The following is a 20,480-nucleotide window of genomic DNA, read 5'->3' on the forward strand; positions in this document are numbered from 1 at the left end:
AGCAACAGAGCATCATGCCGGCAGCATCCTCTGAAACGGTCCAGAGAAGTAATCTGAAATGGCTTCCACATTGGCAGTAACAGCGAGGGTAAACCCTTCGCCTGAACAGGGGTTAAAATATCCGTCATTATACTGCTGCTGCCACTGAGGTTCTTAGGATATTAACCCAATCCACGCATGGCAGCAGAGCACAGTGATTCAGCCAAACGTGCCGTGCCGGGATCCTTCAGCACACAAGTGGGGCCTTCAGAACAGACCCTGTATTTTGTTCTGTGTCCTGACACAGTGGGCCAAGAGTGCTGTTATTTGCTCTGAAGTAGCTTCCCACTAGAGTTAATTCCGTGGACGGGGCACATGAAGTGCAAGAGGAGAAATGCCAGTCTCTCCTTCCTCCTGTCCTTCCAAATGCATAATGAGCATAGTTCAGGGGATTGAATGTTCTAGAACGTAGAAAAATAGGACCCTCAACACCACTCAAAGTATCCCAATGCTAATACAAAAGGTGTTACCTCAGAATTGCCTCCACCTATTCAAAGCCTCTGGCCCATGGTTAGTAGGTCCCAGAGTGCTCTCCCAGCATTTGGATCTCCTAGATGGGGTGACTAAGCTGGAACGCTTGGGGCTGATGCTCTGGGAACCAGACACTGGCACTCTGCACCCCCAAAGCCTTTCCGATGTTAGGCCAATGTCAAAAACATCTTCTCTTCTTTATCTTCTTCCCTCTACACCAACTTTCTCTTCCTCTGCCTCCTCCTCCTCCTCTTTTGTTCCGCAGCACTTCTAATCTTCCAGATAGTAATTTAGGAGTGCCTATTGAGGTGACATCAAGTCTTTAGGGTGATAAAAGAGCTTTTGGTCCACCTGTTCAGTGTTTTAGGTCTTCACATAGTTATGGGTCAAAATGCTATGTTGATTTTTACTTATTTATTTATTTATTTATTTATTTATTTATTTATTGAGACAGGGTCTCACTGTGAAGCTCTGGCTGTTTTAGAACTTGCTTTGTAGACCAGGCTGGCCTTGAACTCACAGAGATTCACCTACCCCTGCATTCCAAATACTGGGATTAAAGGCATGCACCACCACATTTGTCTATATTGATCTTCAGTAATATTGCTATTCATTGTTGCGCTGTTCAAAGCAGCCAACAAATAGAAACAGCCCAAGTTTCCATGGATGGACGAATGGCTAAGCAAAATATGGATTATAGTGTACAGTGATTCAGGATTCAGTAGTTAAAAAGACTGGAATTCTGACACTGTATGACGTGGATGGATGTTTAAGATACTGTATGAGTGAAGTCAGGGGGTACAGGTCGGTGACTGAACCCTTGCCTGTGTGTGTCAGGCCCTAGGTTCAAAGCTCACGGGTTGTCTTTTAAATGTATTATGCTAAGTGAAATAAGTAAAGCACAAAAAGAAAAAAAAAACATACTGTATGATTCAACTTTAGGAGGCTCCTAGAACAGGCAAATTTGTGCAGATAGAAGATAGAATAGAAAAAAAAAATAGCGGTTACCAGGGACCATGTAGGAGAAGAAAATGCAGACTTATGCAGGGCTATGGAGCATGTTTAGAATGGGTAGGATAGTAGTTGTGTAATATGAATGTGCTTCATGTCAGTGAATTGTACAATCAAAGTGGTTCAAATGGTAAATTTTGGTGTTAAATATATTTTGCTAAAATTAAAAAAAAAAACTTCAACCAATCTTATAGATATCTTTAAAATGCATAGACACCCCATGTCACGTTTGGTGTTGACAGGCTTGGAAGTAAAACTGGCTTCCTGTCTTCTGTGGACACTCTGTAATTGTGGGTCGCTAGGGCCCTCTTGTTTGGTGCTCCTGTCTTGTGACTGAGCACCTTCTTGCTCATGGTGCATCTGTGTTCACTCCAAGCATCTTAAAGTGGTATCCTCTGCTATGTGAGTCAGTGTAGTCTGAGACTCTCCTCACTTTGCTGGGCCTTGCATTCCTCAGGCCTGAAGGTGTCATGTGTACACAGGCCTGTCTACCATGTCTGGTGGTTCTGGGAGATCAGCGACCAGTTAGAGTTGATGCAGGGCAGCCTAGGTTAGCAGCTTCCCTTTCTCCACCTGCTATTTTAAATGATCCTGGGTACCATGTAGGGATGCGAGGATCAGCCACCCCAGTCTCTGTAGAGAAATGTGGGCTGATGGGGCAGACAGCAGGCTTAGGATAGGCCTGAGAACTTCGAATCATACTCCTGAGTCCTGTACTGACCTTGAGGGGTCATTGCATGTGAAAGAATAACCATCAGTCATGAAAACCTTAGCCTGAAAGAAGCAAGGAAAACAAGTTTTATGGAAATGTCCAGTTTGACTTCATTCATACCGAGTTGGCAGAGAAGACCATGTGGCAGGCTCCACTGTGTGGCATGAGGCGAGTTAGAGAGTTATTAAAGATGCTTCTCTTCTTTACAGCAGTGGTATTGGATAACAGTTACATAAAAGCGAAAGAAAGGCACAGGGTAATGCCAGAAGATTCCACACTCTTCTGTTATGCTGAGTGCAGGAATCCACAAAGAACAAAGCTGAGACCAAAAGCGCATCCTTGGGCTTGTGGAGTCTCAAGCTAAGTGTTTGGAGGTTGAACCTCTCTGCCAATAACAATAATGCCAATGACAACAGCAGCAGCCAGGACAGAAATAGAGAAATGGGGTTCTGATGTCCCTGCCATCCTCCTTTTGTCACTTGCAGAGCTGACTGACAGCTAGAAGTCCAGAAACTCCTGACACATGGGCCTAACAGGCTGGAAGTGGCCATCTGTTTGACCTCTAGAAGCCATGGCCGGGATTCTCAGCGTTGTCTGAGCTTCCAAGTGGCCTCTCTTCCTCTTTCAAGAACTTTCTGCTCTTTCCACATATGCATGGGTTCAACATCAAGTCTCTTTTAATCCTGCAATGGGCGTTTAAAGCTGTGAGATTGGGGGCGTGGTGCTTTACACATCTCTCGCATCCTTTAGAAGCTGGTCCCTTTCTCCAGCGTCAGGAGAGAAGGCTCCGCACACCGCACACCGAGCCCCTCCTTCTGTCTGAGCAGGGCGAATCTAAAAGAAAGCTGTAGCAAAGAGACCTGAGGCCTCTTGCCTCCTGGTTCCCTTACAACAAAAGAAAAGAGAAGCAAGTGGGGCTGGCCTACTTCGCGACCAATTGTGAAATGCCTTTAAGTGTCTCGAATAAAGAGGCCCAGATGAACCCTGCTAAGGTACAATTTGTGGGAAATTGTCCCCCATTCCCAAGCATGTAATTTGAAGTCTCCAGCTGCTTAAGGACAATGACCCCAGCATGCTCTCTGTCCTTTGGACACAGTTCAAGCTGTGCTCTCCACCGGGCAGGCTCTTTGGTTTCTTTTCGGGTAGTATTTTTGTAGTCTTTGTCTCGGCCCCTCACTCAAAGAAAAGGAAGCCATCTACATGGTAGAGGTGTTGGAGCCAGAATTGACTTTTGCGATTAGAATATTATGCAAACAGCTGAGGGCTTAGCTGCAGTAACGTACAAGAGAGTGCTCCTTCGTGTGACTAATGAATCGATTGCTACCCCCCCCCACACACACACACTATTTCTTCTTGCTGCCCTTAAGCGAAATGAAAACTAAATTTAAGAAGAAACCACATAAACGCGTTTGACTCCCCTTAAGGGTAATGGCCAAATATAACAGGCTGGCCTTGGCACTTGCTCTGCCCCCAGGATGACCTTGAACTTCTGATCCTCCCAAGGGCTGGGAGTGCGGAGCAATGGCTATATCAGCACACACTTCTGACCTGTCTGTCCTATGCTAGAAACTTAGTAACTATCAAAAGCCCTTCATTTACTTCCCCCGTGATAAAGTGGGGATCACCAGGGCCTTTGGGAGGCGCACCTAGGAAAGCATGTAGAGCATTGGAGATGTTTGGCGGCATTTCCTTGCTGTTAAGGCGTAATCACGAGCACCTGAAACCGAGAGAGAAGGGAGCCCAGAGCTGAGCCCAGTCTTCTGCACACTGTTTTCTCCCCCATAGTCACTAGTGGCTTTTGGCTTACGGCAAGAGGACAAAAAATGCAGGTGGCTGAGACAGAAAACAGCAATCTCCAGGGACTGGACACACAAAAATTTGGGTAAGCCCCTGGAGCTGGAAACACAAAAATTAGAGTTTGAGGTTGTGATAGGAGCCAGTGTTTGAGAGATTAAGATCTCTCAGACTTTGGATCTATGTGGAAGAGGAAGCAGAAGGATTGAAAGAGCCTCAGGTTGGTAGGAACTCCACGTAGACACTGTTTTCCAGACCCAGCAGGGCAGCTGCACCCCTATGAACTCACAGAGACCGTGGCAGCACACACAAGACCTATAGGAATTCAAGACAAACAAAATTCTAGCGTGGACACCAAGTCCCACCCCTAACCAAGAAGATACCTGCAATTGCTACCTGCTGTGGGAGGGAAAGCGTGTTTTCTCCGATGGCGTGCCACTGCGTGTCTCTACCACACTACACGAAAGGCCCCGTGCTCAGGAGTAACTGGCTGACACAAAAGGGAGCCCGTGTTTTCTGTGACATGTTTTCATTATGGTTCCATATTCTTTTTGTCTTTGGGGTTTGGTTTTGTCTACTTGTTTTTGTTTTTAATGTTGGGGTTGTTGGGGTCTTTTTTGTCAGTAAGGGAAAGGCATGAAGTTGGTTGCGTAAGGAGGTGGGGGGAAGGGAAGAATATGATCAAAACATGAAAGCGTTTAAATAATTCTTTAAAGAAGAAGGGGATGCTGGGAAATAATCCGGGCTCTCCGGTGAGACTCCAGGTAGACTGCACCTTAGAGGTGAGGACAAATCAAAGATGAGTCCAAGCCTTGCAGAAGCCGCTGGTCAGCCATGGACCAGTGCGCCAATGGCTTTTGACGAGCCTCCTTCCTTGCTGTTTGCTGCCTGCAGGAAGATCGTCAAGCCCTCTCTAGAATGAGGGAACCCATGCTCTTAACGTTATAGTTCATAGCGTGTAGAGCTGAACACCTGTTCCTAGGCCTCTCAGAAACAGACTATGGGCGTGGGGGGGAGGAGGCTGAGGGGGATGACAAGAACAGCAGTAGAGCCAAGGGGGCTAAGATGCTGGCATCACGGACATTTTTCAATAACTATGGTTGGTCGATTCAAGAAAGTAGTTGCCATGGCAGAGAATTTTGTTGAGGAATTGAGATCTATTAAGAACAAATAAGTGATGGTTTATATTTAAGAAAAAATCTGAAGAGCTTCAACAAGTTCTTTTGCTAGTATATTAGACAACGTCCAAGTGAACAAGCTACAGCACAGGTCAGCAGGAAAAGCTGGACCGAGCTGTGGTAGATACAGATTAGTAAAGTTTAGTCTGGGTAAAAAGAATGATAGATATAGAAAAACAAACAAAGGCAAATGGCTCATGTTGAAATTTCCCATCAAAGGGTCTAATCCCATCATGAAAGTACTTGCAGGAACATGGAGAGAGAGAGAGAGAGAGAGAGAGAGAGAGAGAGAGAGAGAGAGAGAGAGAGAGAGAGGAGAGAACTGAGGAAGATAGGATTAGATTTATGTAGAAATGCAGAGACAAGGTAGCCATCTTGGGAGCAGGGGGGGATAAAACAGAGCTGCAAACAAATTAGATATTAAAACTTAGGAAACTTGAGACAGAACGTGTTTGTTTCTGTCTTGTTTGTGGCTTTGTTTGTTGTGGAGTTTTGTGTTTGCTGTTGTTGTTTTTAGTCAGGGTCCCAGTATGTCTCCCCTACTCATACTTGTGGCAGTACTTAAGCCCCCGTCTCCTGAGTTCTGGGGTTACTATCGTGTGCCACCATACTCAGCCAGGACGGGCTTATTTCTGCCTGTAAAAGAAGACAAGCAGAGGCCAGGATCCGAATGACACTGACACTCCCAGTTATCACAGGCCTGTGAGCTTTAGTTTCCCATCTGGAAAGCAGACTTAATAACAGTTCCTACACATAGATTTTAAATATTACAGCAAGAGTGTTTAGATGTTATAGTAAAGAGGTACACACACACACACACACACACACACACACACACACACACACACACAGAGTCTTACTGTGTTTAGCTAGAATTGTTATTAGTATGTACTTTTTATAATTGTTATAGTTTTTTGTTTCGTTTTATTTTTTTGAGACAGGGTTTCTCTGTGTAGCCTTGACTATCCTGGACTCGCTTTGTAGACCAGGCTGGCCTCACAGCGATCCACCTGCCTCTGCCTCCCAAGTGCTGGGATTAAAGGCGTGCACCACCACTGCCCGGCTAATTGTTATAGTTTCTACAACTAGCACTTTTATTCTTCTCATCTATTTTTCAATACAATCACTTAGAGGCAGGGATGTTTGGACACCAAAGCCTGGGGCCAGCACAGCAGGGCAAGCAAGTGCCAGGTCTTACTTTACCGACAAAAAATAAGAGGAACACATATGCTAAGAACTTCATGACTCGGTCAAGACAGACAGAGCAGCTGAAATGGAACTTAGCCAGGCATTGTTGTGGTCTGCACACACAACTTTAAGAAATCAGTGGACATTTATTAAGCATCAAACATGGAATTGTGTGTGGGCACGTACACACCTATAGGAGTATTTGAGAGCCTGCATGTGTATGTAAATATTTGAAAAACACCATGTGGACAGGTTGGGGAGATAGCTCAGCAAAGTGCCTGTCATGCTTGCATGAGGATTTGCATTTGGGACCCAGTACCCAAATGAGAAGCCACGTATGGAGACAGGAGGGTCCCTGGGTATTCCAGCCAGCCAACTTCACCTAACGGGCAAGCTGGAGGTGTCAGTTAGTGACATTGTCTCTAAAAACAAGGCAGATGGCTTCTGTGGAACAACAAAACTTCTGGCCTCTATGCATGCGTGCACACATGCACTTCCACAAATACACACTAAAATATAATTTAAATAAAAATTTGATAGATCATGTAGAAGTGAATTACTCTTCCCTTATCCAAATTGAGGCCAGAAGTTTGAGTTTAAGACAGATAATATGGAAAGGTTTAGTTTCAGTGACTGAAAACTATTTCATGACATCATTGGATGAGCCTGGAAGTTCTTTTTTCTCTCTTTCTTTCTTTCTTTCTTTCTTTCTTTCTTTCTTCTTCTTCTTCTTCTTCTTCTTCTTCTTCTTCTTCTTCTTCTTCTTCTTCCTTGTTTTTCTTAGTTTTTCGAGACAGGGTTTCTCTGTGTAGTTCTGGCTGTCCTGGGCTTGCTTTTGTAGACCAGGTTGGCCTGGAACTCACAGCAATCTGCCTGCCTCTGCCTCCGGAGTGCTGGGATTATAGGCACTGGGATCACAGTGTCACCACGCCTGGCGCTGGAAGTTCATTGTGTTAACCTACGTGGGTAGCATCACCATTTCTTAGCACTGGGAGATGGTGAGAGATTCCATTTACCTTCATACTTCCAAAAATAGTAAGGCACCATGGTTCACAAGCCGAGCTGCCTCCCTGCGGAGGCCGGTGATCCTCCTGAAGGCAGAAGCATTATTCTAGCTACTTCTTCTCTTCAGCCTTTGCACACACCAGCCTTCCTGGTATGTGCCTTCCTCTCCCATACTTTGGCCTTATTGGGCTACCATACTCTAACACTGTCTCTGAGATACATCGGCTGGAGAGTACAGAATTGTGTTCAGCCGGTTAGTCTACTGTTTCAACATCGATGGCTTTAGCTTTGGATGTGGTGATTTCCTCCTGAGCTTGCCTCTAATAAGAAGCCTTGCTGCTGTCTGCACAAGAAGGGAATGGTTGTGCCCTGAGACTTCCTTCTCCTGTGTTTCCCACTGTTTGTGTCTCTCATCAGGTGGATGTCCAGACGTCGTAGAGATGCAGCCCTACAGCTGGAAAGTGTCTGCTCTTTTCTTCTTCTTCTTCTTCTTCTTCTTCTTCTTCTTCTTCTTCTTCTTCTTCTTCTTCTTCTTCTTTCTGATGCTAGAGATAAAGCCTAGGGCTTTGTGGGTCCTGAGCCCTCTCCTAACCACAGTCCATTAACGTAACATGACACCTGAGTCCCTTGAGGCTGGGTTCATACAGAAGAGTTTGTTTGGCTCTGTTTGGGAAATGGAAACTCCAAATAGCGTGGCACCGGCTCTGGCCCAGGCCCTCTAGTTACCTTATGTCATGGTGGATGACATCACAGTAGGATAGATGCAAGCCAGAAGTGTGTGATTCTTACATAATGTCTCGCCTGGGTAGAGGGGAAGGCAGAGTGTGGGGAAGAGCTAGGCTGCCTCTTCTCACACACTCAGGAGAACGATGGTCTCACGAGAATGGCATCAATTCCTCCTGAGGACAGTGTCCACAGTGACCCCCACATATTAAAGGTTCTATTGTTCTCTAACATTATTACAATGGGGACCAAGCTTCCAACACCTGGAGCCTTTAATTCAAGCCACAGCTAAACCATAACAATTTGCTATGAACTATGAATCCATATCATGATCTATGTATGCAAAACGTATAGTCAAAATGGCTCCAACATGGATTTCTCCCCCTTTGTTGTATTCTTAGATCATTGAATCAAAGACTTCTTTCAAAGTCTTTGCTCTGTATATTTGCACTGCAGCCTGACTGAATGTGAAAAACTCTTGCTTCTTCTAGACCTGCATGTTACTCCATAAATACTACTTGGCAAGATTTTCTGGAGCAAACCTGACAGAGATCAGCTAGGCAGAGCCTCTAGTTACAAATTCAGCCGAGCCGTTGCTTCTACAGATAAATACCTTGTTCCAAGTTCTCGCAGGAAGTGGTTCTGAGAAAGACCGTGAGAGAGCCACATTCCCCCGTTGCCATGGTACCCTGTCATCTCCTCTGCCCCTTGCCAACCCTCTGCAGGAAGGCCATGGTGTTGAAGGACTTTCCGAACAAGCCAGTAAATGTGGGTGGAACCCTTTGAGTCAGGAAGAGCAGAAAACTGAATCCGGAGAAGACATTTATCATCCTAATAAAATGAAGCACATGATTTGCATTCCAGGTTCTTCAACTATTCTATGGGAGCACGGGCGTTCTCCCATGACAGTATTTTTATCCCTGATGGGGGAGCAGAAAGTGAGCAGACAGTTCAAGCAATGTCACAGGACAACATCCTGGGCAAAGTCAAAACTCTTCAGGTAAGACAGCTGGAAACTGGAAGATCGGAGCCAGAGGACCCCAGGCCACCCCTCCCCTCTGTAGAGGGGAGTGGAGTCGTCCCTGGCTGGATCTTGAATGGCAGAGTGGGAGGTCCAGAAGTCACTTCAGGGGAGAAAGCTTTGGCACTTAGCACTGCTACACCCACCTGCACAGCCCTGCCTCTCCCCTTTCCTCTTCAAGTGTTGCTTCCTTTTGGACCGGACATGAGAACAAGTTCCCTAGAGAAGCTTCAGGGGTTGCATGTGGGGAGAGAGCCTCTAACCATGAAGTTGTCAGGGCTGCTGGCAGCAGGGTCCACCCTATACACTTCCATCCTAGGAGAGGAGAGGGGAGACTGTTGTGTCTGGAAACGCAGCTCCCAGCCACCTTGTCTAGAGGGAAAACCGTATGACTCCCCTGCCTTTGGCCCTGTAATGTGGGCAGTTTTCTTACCTAACATTGACTCAGCTGGTGACTCCCTAACAGTGAAAACGTGGTAAAGCAGTACTTTACTAAATGGGCTTTGAATAACGGGTCTAGGAAAAGTTAAAGGAACAAAGACTATGGGGTCTGATCATGTAGGGTTGTCCCATTGTTTGCCAGCATTTCGGTCACCAGGAAACAATGCCAAAGGGAGCACTTCTCTGGCATGAGAAAAACACTGGGGACCGGAAGCTCTCAACCTGTGGGTCATGACCCTTTTAAGGGTAAAATGATGCTTTCACAGGGTTCGAATATCAGATATTTACATTAAATATTATTCATATGTAACACAAATTACCATTTGAAGTAACAACAAAGAAAATTTTATGGTTGGGTCACCACATGAAGAACTGTATTAAGGGATCACAGGATTAGGAAGTTTGAGGAACGTTGCTCTAGGCTTTGGACAGAGGGGTGGGGTCTGAGCTGCTGGGTCCCACCTGGCTGTGTCTATAACAGTAAATGGACGATCACGGAATGAATGAGAAGAGGGAAAGCAACAGGAAAAACAAGTAACTGATGCAAAGAAGCACTGCACTCAAATGTCGTGTTTCCGTTCTATTTACTTGTTCTTTATTTTGCACCCCCCCCCCCCATCATCACGCCCGGCCCACGAGTTCTTGTTTCTACTGAGCACAAGCTGTATTACGTTAGATCACACACTCGGTGGAGGGTGATGTATGACAAAGCAGGAAGCACCCAACACCTAGGAGCCACAACCCCAAGCTTGCCCAGATCTCCCTGCCTCCCGGCACCACTGGCCAAGGCCAGGTTCCTGCCTCGCCTGCCTTGCAAACCCCAGCACTTTCCAGCCGGGTCCCTCTGTCTGTTCCTGCTGGCTGGTGCTCTTACACTACTAGACCCTGGAGAAACAAGCTGTCACTTTTCACACGTTGAAGAAAGGGAGACGGGACTAGTCAGCAGAAACTTTGACCCGTTTCTCTCTTTCAGTCTTTTGATTGCCAATAGGCTCTGAGACCCTGGCTTATCATACCCCCTTTTCTGAAAGGGGTGATGTGCAAAGCTCAGCTGTGAAATAGCTATATTTTACAAGGGCTTAAAGAAATTCCTTCAAGGGTAGGAAATGGCGTGTTGCCTTTAATGATACCTGCTCTATAACATTTACCACATAGCACTCCCCTTCAAAAAGTGGGTATAAGGGTTGTAAAGTGCGGGTCATTGTGCAGTATTGAAAAAAAGAGCCCCAATGAACTATGTGGGTGACTGTGATTTCTGTTAACAATTAGATATGGTTTTAAGTGACAATTTGACTAACATAAGAAGGGGGTGGGGTGGGGTGAGCAGAGCAAAGTGACCATTTAGTGTGAGTGGTGTCATTTGGACAGCATCAGTCACATGAGGTCCACCTAGTTCTGCTGCTGCTGCTCCACCCAGGGACTTACTTTGGTCTCTATAGTGATGACTCTGGAAATTACAGGCTTTGCTCTGGAAGGCGGGAAATGGGGATCACGGTCAGAGCAAATGGGATTTAAAAAAAAAAAAAAAGTGACCTGAGGTTTAACTGAATCACTCCCAAAAGACTATGCTTTATTTTTCAGTCGACTAAGCAGTATGTTCCTGGTAAGTCCCCCCCAAATCCGGTGACTTCGCACACTTGCATGAGTGCTTTGCCTCTGCCACAACGGGTCCTGTGGTGTTGATGCTCAGTTAGGAGGCGGTGAAGCACACGAGACCGCCTCCTCGTTGATCCAGCATGGAATGAGAGGGTTTAGCTGTGTCAGAGGCATGTGTGTTTCTATGTCCAGAGTTGCCCTTGTGAACATGTCTTTGTTCGTTTCTTTTTTATTTTGGTTTTTTGTTTGTTTGTTTGTTTTTGTCTTGTTTTACAAGAAAAGGAACGGATAACACCCTTTGACAGTGAATGTCCTGGCTAGATGATTAGACACAATTATTTAAATATTCATTTGTAATGAAATTCTCTAGAATATCATTCATTTAACAACAACAACCCCTCCCCCCCCCCCAAAAAAAAGGTTTAAGAAGCTGTCCAGCTTTCGTGAACATGCGTGGAAAGGTGTTTGCATTTGGAGACACTGCCCTCTAGCGCCCACTTTTGGCATAGCACCTAGAACTGTCCCAGTGCGCCTCGCTGGTGGGATGGCAGATTACAGCACCCCGAGCCTACCCTGTCTTGAAGAATGTCACTGTATCATGGCAAAGTCTCCATGGCAAGCTATTGAGATTCTTAAAAGAACAAGCACACTTTTTTTTTCTGAGTATAAAAATGTGCACCGTGAGAACAAATTTTAATAAACATTTAATTATAGGGACTAAAACAATCAGTTTCCTTTTTGAGGACTTGGTGCGTAAGTCGTTTGCTCCATGGCCAGTAGGATGTGTACCATTTGGATGAATGAGAGAACACAGGGAAATGAAAAGTATGTGTAAGGCTCCTGCCACCGTGTGGTCATATGGCCGCAGGCCAAGTGATTATTTAATCTCTGCGACTCCCACTTTCCCTACTTGAACAATAAGGAGGTACATGGACGGGCAAGCAAGCCTGCAGGCTCCTCCAGGTCCTGACGTCTGTATGAAATCACTGCTCGCTCCTGCACGTAATGGCTGCTTAAGCTTTGCACTTACAAGTTGTATTTGTGCCACAATAACCTTGACCTGACCTATCGAGCTTACCCTCGTCTCAGTGATCGGGGAGAGTGCCTCTCTATATAAGACCGGCCCGACTGCTGATGAAACTAGGGGTAGCCTATTCTTTGCCTGTAGGTGATCTGTGCAGTTTGTGTCACACTTTAGGCGGGAAATGTCTATATCATTTGTACCGCAGGTTATTTAGCACAGGTGTGGGGTAGGGGAGGGGCCATCCTTGGTAGCTAACATCTCCAACTGAACTGGATTTTACTTAAGAATTCCAATATCATACCTTTGAAAATTCTGACCTCTAATACAGCCGTCAGGGTCAGAAAGAATAAACACCTGCTTTTGGCCAGTACTTCCTAGAGCAGGTATCTAAATCCACATCCTTTCTCTTTTCTTTTTTTTTTTTTCTTAAAAAAATCATCTTTGTGATGGAAGTGTCTGTGGTCTGCTCGAGAAGACAGCACCTTTCCCCCACTTCTGATGTTTGCTGTTATAGACGTGGTTTGAAAAATAAATGGCTGCAAAAAAAGAAATCGGAGAAATTCTAAATACTGGCAGTGCAAAGAGCTGCGGAATACAATGTGCATGGCTTTTCCACACCACAGCATCCAGCCTCATAAATATGGATGTACATTCCTTTAGCATAGTTCCCGGGCATTCCATGCTGCAACAAAGTGGCCCAAATGAAATGAATAAAATATAGCTCCTTTTTGCTCACATTCCTGTTGCAACAGTAGCGCCATTCACAGCTGCTAGCAACACGCTCTCCTCTCCCGTTAACCGTGACATGTGCAGAGGCAGAGCTTGTGGGGGAGATAAACTTCAGGGCCAGCTTATAACAGCCCAATTTTCAGTAACTGCTCACTTCTGTCACAGGCCCTCCCGTGACAAGGCCAGGATTCTGAGCAAATGAAGGCAATAAAAATAATTTATGCCCATAGAGCTCCCACGACACCTCAAATTACCAGCTAGGTTTTTAGCAGTAATCTTTTGATTGTCAATACATCTTACAAAATGTCGCTACAATCCAGTCTCCTTTGAGTCACCTAAAGGGGGTATTTGGAGAAGGGGCTTGTGGCAGGGTGCGAGAGCCTGGTCCTTGAACACAAGAGGCTCAACCAAGCCAGGCATTGGGCTCCACGTCCCGCCCCAACCTTGGCCCACCAGCTCTTGTTGAAAAACCATAAGCCACTTCTTTAGCCGGACAAAGGGAGCAGGCACCACCCACAACCCCCCACCTCCTGCCTCTACGTTCCTCTGCCTCAGTTGCCCAGCCAGCAGCCCAAGCCCGTTTTCTCTAGGGAATCTCAAGTCAGCTTGTACACTAAGGGGCACACTTTTATTCTCCATAGCAACAGCGTTACTTGTTTTCCCAGTATAAACGTGTCTGTGACGGAGATGAACCCTGTAGCATGATCACATTCCCTCTGCCCTCCACCCCTCGCCTGTCATCCAGGCCCACAGCCGCTGTGTGCTCTGTCCTGGCTCATCGCCCTCTTCTTGCCTCCACATTGCCCGTGTCACTGCCATCTCCCTCCCTGTCCTCCCTTCTTAGCTTTCCACTTCAGATAGTTTTAAGTTTTTATTTGATTTTTATTTTATCTGCATTGGTGTGAGGGCATCAGATTCCTTGGAACTACAGTTACAGACAGTTGTGAGCTGCCACGTGGGTACTGGGAATCGAACCTCGGTCCTTTGGAAGAGCAGACAGTGCTCTCAACCACTGAGCCATCTCTACATTCCTCTGCCCATTTCCCAGCTTGGTTCTATGTGCTTTACTGTCCCTATCCTTATCCCATCACTGTCTTCCCACCCCACCCCACCCCACCCCACCCCCTTTGCATTCCCTTTCCTTTTCCGTTTGTGGCCACAACAGTCATTTTGCCATTGGACTTTATTTCTGTCTAGGCTGTGATTACATTTGCCGCATTCTTTCTTGTCTCTTAAGCATCACAATGAGCCACCAACACTATTCTAAAAAGGGCCCTGGTCAAGTAAAGTGGCGTGCTTGCTCTTTCTGTGATGGTGACACTAAAGTGTTATGCCAGGAAACGCATTAATGCATGTCCTTTCCATCGTAGGCATAAGAAATGGCTTTCCTCTCCACTGGTCAATGGGCACATTACAGTTAGGGAGACAATTAAGTCGTAGTGTTCTATAGCACAGTAGAGTAACCGTGGTTAATAATTTATAGCGCATTTCAAAATAGCTAGAAAGGAGAACTTTGAACATTCCCAACACAAAGAGGAGGGAAATGTGTGAGGTGATGGATAACCCCAATCGCCCTGTGTTGGTCGTTATGTGTTATACACAGGTAGTTAATCTCACAATCTTCCACAAATATAGTTATTATTTATGGAAGAAAAGTGGCAAATGCGTGTAAGTCCCACTCTCGGGGGGGGGGGGGGTGTGCAGGCAGGAGGATCAAGACTCTAAGGCCAGCCTAGGCTACACAGCAAGAGGCTGTCTCAGAAAAGAGGGATCCTCTTACCCCCCTCCCATCCCAGAGCGCTGGTGACAAAAGACACCCCCCCCCAACGCCAACGGGGAGTCTCCACAGCCCAAGGAGATGCAGAACAGTTTCAGGCTCATGGCCAGTGCCCCCAGGGAAGGTTGGATTGGGAGGCCACAGGAAGCGCCCCCACCCCCTCTCCCCAGATCCCCACCCTCTTCCCCCAGGGCTGCAGAGTGAGCCTGTGGCTGTGACTCCTTGTCCTCCTGTTTAACTCCCTCTGCTGTTCTAACTGTGCCTGCTTACTGACCCGCTTAGAGTAGATACTGACTGCCGCTTCCTGCCAGACTTGTTCTTGGGAGACACCCTCTTTCAGCAACCCGCAAACTTTGGGGGGGGGGGGGAGCTGCTGAAGCTTTGCTTCCTTGGCCGAATGGGAGCTTTCAGTGTGCACTTCTCCTGTGAGGCCAGGAGCTGGGTACCGGCTGGCATGCTGGGCGGCTGGGGGTGGGGTGGGGCGTGCTGTGCAGAGAGGGGAGTCGCGGGGCTCATCTCTGTCCGTGCACTGGGTGAGGCTGGGGTGGGGGATGGGCTGGGTGAATGTGGGTGGACCTGGTCCCACTGAGTCCTAAGGGAGAGGGGACAAGTCCCTCAAGGGAGTGTTTTGCCAAGGATCTTTAGAGAGCTGTTAAAACGCCACCTCGTCCTTTCATGTAACCGTCCCTACAAGAAGCAAGTATGCTATCAGATTCATGAGAGCTGCTGTGAAGTACAGTGGCCATAACTCTGGACGCTAATTTTGAAGCCCCGGGCTCAGACCCCTTTGAGCCCTCAGCCTTCCCATGAGCCTGGGCCAGTCACCTCTCCCCACAGGAGCCTGGGCTTGGCCTTGCAAAGTGACTGGGGTTTGTCCTGCTCTGGTTTCCCACTGTTGTAAGAAAACACTGACCAAAAGTAACTTGGGGAGAAAAGGGTTTATTTCATCAAACAGACCACAGCCCATCACTGAGGGAAGACAAGAGTAGCAACTCGAGGCAAGAGCCCGGAAGCAGGAACCGAAGACCACGGAGGAAGGCTGCTTGGTGGTCCTCACTTACCTACCCTCCTTATCTAGCCCAGAACCACCTGCCCAGGGTGGGGGGCAGCACCCACAGTGGGCCAGACCCTCCTCCATCAACTAACAATCAAGAGCACATTCTACAGATGTGCCCACAGATGGGCCTGTCTGAGGGAAGAAATTTGTCAGTTGAGGTTCCGTCTTCCCAGGAGCCTCTAGTTTATGTCAAGTTTGGAAAAGCTTTAGCAGCACAGACTCGGAGTGGAGATTTGCTAAATCTCTCACTGGAGGTTCTGTTGGATTAACTGTTAGCCAGAGGAAACATAAATATCAAACCCTATATGGACCTAGATAGAGAGCGGTGGTTCTTAGCTGGGGCCAGTTTATCCCTTTTTAAATCGGGCCCTTACCCAGTCTACTGTTCGGATAACTGTTCACAGCTGCTTCTCCCCTCCTTCCTTCAGAGGCCACCTCTCAGTCATCAGTCCCTCTGTGGCCCTGTTCTCCCCACCCACAGCCTGGGTTCCTTACGTCCCCTATTTCATGATATGTAATCATAGCAAAGAAAGAAAGCTTGGACCATTCCCACCCCTGAGGTGATCTCAACATTCATCAAGGAAAGGCTTGCTGACCCTGGGCCTGGCTTCACCTTGCTGTGACCCACCGTGATGAGGGCATGTGGCTTTGATATGGGATTCACAAGCTACGTGAAGAAGTCTAAAGAGTCGCAGGGAATGTATCCTTGAAGTGGTTGTCAAGTTTGTGTTGTACTCACCTTAAGAGTCTTGGTTTCTCCCCATGGGTCCTACGTTTTACATAACTATTTCCTATACAATCTCTTCATACATTAAAAAGACTTTAGATCTGTAGATGGGTCATAAGATTCAAAACATACATTTTCAACCTTGGTTCAGAAATATGGTCCCCGTCCCTCCGGACACTGTTATTGTTTCCATACAAGGGGTGGCTGGAGTTTTTAAAGCTCTGAAGATGGAAACAAGTAGACCCCCTGTGGCATTGCCTCGAGGATCCTTGGCATGGCGGTGCCTCTAGAAGGCAGCTGGGCACACCTCTCCCCTTGTTTGCTTCCTGCCTGTGCCGGGCCACCAGCTCATGGCTGTGGAGAACTTGAGTGTTTCAGAGTATCTTCCCTTTGTTTTCTCCCCAGCGACAGTTGGGCAAGAATATCAAGTTTGGGCAGCGGCCACCTAATGCTTTCCCCATGAAGAAGGCAGGCAGTGCAGACGCCAGCTCAGAAGAGGACTTCTGCCTCACCAGTCCCATGGAAATTGTGACTCAGCAGGACATTGTCCTCTCAGACACAGAGAACAAAGTAAGTCTCCTCCATGGGAAATTGTGATGCGGACAAGCCAGAGACTAGAATGCAGGCAGCGGACAGTGGCATCTGATGAGCCTACAGTCCAAAGGGGGGTATGGGGGGGCGGGAGCTGTGGAAGAAATAAGGTGCTGTGGCTTGAGGGTACTGAAGACCAATGAGAAAGATGGGGAGGAGGAAAGCACACGCTCTTTGCAGATGCTCTTGCCAGTGCCTTCTACACATCCTTCCAGGCCTGGGTGGCTGAGCTGCTTCTGGGGCGGGGGGGCGGGGGGGGTCCTGCCTGGCCTCACCCCTGCAAACTGCATTGTCTCGTCTATGCTTTGCATCCATATCCCCCATCGGTATCTGCTCACATAAAATTGTTTCCTCTCTTTCTCTCAACGCTGGCTTCTTTGTAACTGAAACTGCATGGTGTGCATCTCTGTCTCCTCAGGACTCAGAGCCGGCCAGCTGAGAGCCCTGACTAATTATTTGTCAAATTGGACTAATTTATAAGAAATGGAAAAGAAAGCAGTGGGGGGTCCAGTGAGACAGTGCACCGCACAGGCCAGCTTGGCGTCCCCTCCATGTGGAAAGAATGTCACATTCCAGCACCTTGCAGGCTAAATTTGTCTAAACTTTCCAGGACGCACTTTGAATAGATCCCCAAATTCGGGGTTCTTCCAGGCTACATGTAGAAGAAAGGGCACAAAGGTCCCTTCAACAGCCAGAGCCTGGGGTTCTCTAGTGACAGGTGGCCTTCGAATCTTTTTTTTTTTTTTTTGATTTTTTTATTAATTCTTGTTACATCTCAATGGTTATCCCATCCCTTGTATCCTCCCATTCTTCCCTCCCTCCCATTTTCCCCTTATTCCCCTCCCCTATGACTGTTGCTGAGGGGGATTACCTCCCCCTGTATATGCTCATAGGGTATCAAGTCTCTTCTTGGTAACCTGCTGTCCTTCCTCTGAGTGCCACCAGGTCTCCCCCTCCAGGGGACATGGTCAAAGGTGAGGTACCAGAGAGTATGGGTGAAAGTCATACCCCACTCTCCACTCTACTGTGAAGAATGTTCTGACCATTGGCTAGATCTGGGTAAGGGTAGCCTTCAAATCTTTTAAAAAGTGTCTTCTACACTTTGCCTATCAGAATTCCAGAACTTGGGTGTGTGTTATTAAAATGGGCCCAGCTATTGTCAGCTAATATGCCAAAGAGTAGCAATCAAAACAAGCAACTTGCGCTGAAGAGGGACAGTCACCGCTACTGCCACCCCTGTTGGGGCTTGGTCATGATGATCCCGAGCACCCACATGTTGACACACGGGTTGAGGGGAAAGCAGGGAACTGGTGTCCTGCCTTCCTTGTTGTGGGTTTGAAAATGCTCTCCCTGGCCTGTCCAGTATCAGGCAGCGCAGCCTGCCTGATCGCTCTAACACAGAATTCCCGACGACTGATGCGTCCCAAGTGGGAGGTGCTGTGGCCTCGGGAAGGGGGCGAGGCTCTTTGCTCAGCCGACCTTGTCTTAGGTGTGGGTGTTACCGAGATGAGCAAGATTTGTCCCGGGAGGGCCTCTGGTGGTTTACATCCCTAATGAGAGGGTGTCGCCGAGCACACAAGTCAGCATGCAGGTAAAGGTAATAGTTTCAGATCAGGCAGAATGCTGCCTGCCGAGAATAAGGCGGTGAGTACCGCAGTGGGAACAGGGTCGGGTTTCTAGACGTGGGCATGTTTAGAACAGACCAAGGGATGGCAAGATGGAAGAATGCTCTCTCTAGGAACGGAAATCAGCCAGAATAAAGATCCAGAAGAGAGCAGGCTGATCTTGAAAAGACGATGGGAAAGCTAGTCAGGTGTGGCTGGCTGCGGGGAGGACGCTGAAAACCACGAAAAGGGAGAGATTCTGTCTGTAATTCTGAGCAATAGGAAGCAAGGAAGGATCTGGAGCTGATTTTCTTTATTTTATTTAAGTGTGTGTGTGCATACGTGCACATGTGTGTGCTTATGCATGTGGTTGCACACCGTGGCACATGTGTAGAATTCGGAAGACAGTTCTTAAACATGTCTTCTCTCCTGTCCCTGCTGCCTTCTGGGTTCTGAGAATTCAGCTGGAGTCATCAGATCTGCACCTACCCATGGGGTCACCCCACAAAGCCCCGAATTGTGTCCCTAGACACCTTTTTAAAATGGGCAGCAGTGTAGAGTGGACTCAGGCAAGCCGACACACCAACACAACGTAGACGTTCAGCCACCCATCCTAAAGGTGTATGTGACCTTATGAGGATGTTTCCGGGGCGAGCCTGGTGTGTCACCCTCAGCTTTTCCCTTCCTGCTCTTTCACCTTCTCAGTCTGGCCTTCCTCATCTGGCTTCTGGGAGGAAGTTTTGTACTCGTGCTCTGCTTAGGAGTCTCACAGGTGAAAGGTAGAAGGGGCTGCCAGCAAGTCGGAAAGCTCTGAGGTTGGAGCTGTGTATAACACGTCAGGCCCTACTTCCCGGGGGAGGGGGGGCTCATGAGGGGGGGAGGTGGCCTCCAAGCAGCCTCTCAGCTTCTCTCAGGCCTTGGAAGGAAGCAGGAGGACTTGAGGCTGGGAGTTAGCCAGGTGGGAACTACTCTGAACTCAGGAAATGGAGTATTGTGCCCCTCCCAGTCAGCAAGTCGCCATGGTGATCCCTGTTGGTTGCTGGAGAGCAGATGTCCCCTGTGGAGTAGGAGGCTCCCTGATCAGGCCTAGGCCACGCTAGTGTTTGCCCAGCACTTCCTGTCCCCACATTTAACTGCAAGTGCTCTCTCTTCTGTTCCAGTCCAGTGACACGCCAAGTTCTTCAAGTCCTCTGAATCTACCTGAAGCCGGAAGTGAGATGGAAGAGAAGGTAATGGGACTTGAACTTTTTTATTTAGTCTCTTTCCTTTATTATTTACCATCTGCTGTTTCATTTTCTATTCGTAAACCAGCGCAACCAGTGGTAGAGGCGAAAGCATCCATTTCCATGGCAACACAACCACTAGACTCCTGAGCCCTGCTCCAAAGAATAGCCATACTCCCATAATGCCTTGGGAGTTTTAGACAATGATACTTTCCCTAAACGCAAAAGCATTGTGTACTTCAAGACATTGTTAATCCGTTGAGAAGGCCATTCTAGAATGCCTGCAGCTACTCAAGGCTGTAGGGAAAACCTTCTATTGTGTGCAAATGTAAGAAACAAACCCCAAACCCAGCCTTACCTTTCTCTTGCTTTAACATATATATATATATATAACATGTATGTGTATATATATATATATGTATATATATATATAACATGTATGTATATATATATACATCATTAATGTCCCTTTATTAATTTATGTGTGTGTGTATGAGACTGTGTATGAGTATCTATGTGTGTGTGTGTATGTATATCTGTGTGTGTAAGTGTATACACACTTGCACACA

The 20,480-nt window shown here is 47.3% G+C and overlaps 1 protein-coding gene across 3 annotated transcripts in view; it reads left to right on the top strand.

Moving 5' to 3' along the window:
* CRACD (capping protein inhibiting regulator of actin dynamics) overlaps positions 1 to 20,480 on the top strand; it is a 118,540-nt gene that overhangs the window by 74,552 nt on the left and 23,508 nt on the right. For 2 of the 3 annotated variants that reach the window (XM_084760498.1, XM_084760496.1), the window contains exons 3-5: positions 8,986 to 9,121; positions 16,899 to 17,063; positions 19,849 to 19,917. In XM_084760498.1, the coding sequence (XP_084616624.1) occupies positions 9,002 to 9,121; positions 16,899 to 17,063; positions 19,849 to 19,917 (354 nt within the window). In that variant the 5' untranslated portion in view covers positions 8,986 to 9,001. The remainder of the gene's footprint in view (positions 1 to 8,985; positions 9,122 to 16,898; positions 17,064 to 19,848; positions 19,918 to 20,480) is intronic. The other variant, XM_084760497.1, reaches the window with a different exon arrangement.

The sequence above is a fragment of the Acomys minous genome (assembly GCF_964271855.1).
Source record: "Acomys minous genome assembly, chromosome: 15".
In the NCBI taxonomy this organism is placed as follows: Eukaryota; Metazoa; Chordata; class Mammalia; order Rodentia; family Muridae; genus Acomys; species Acomys minous.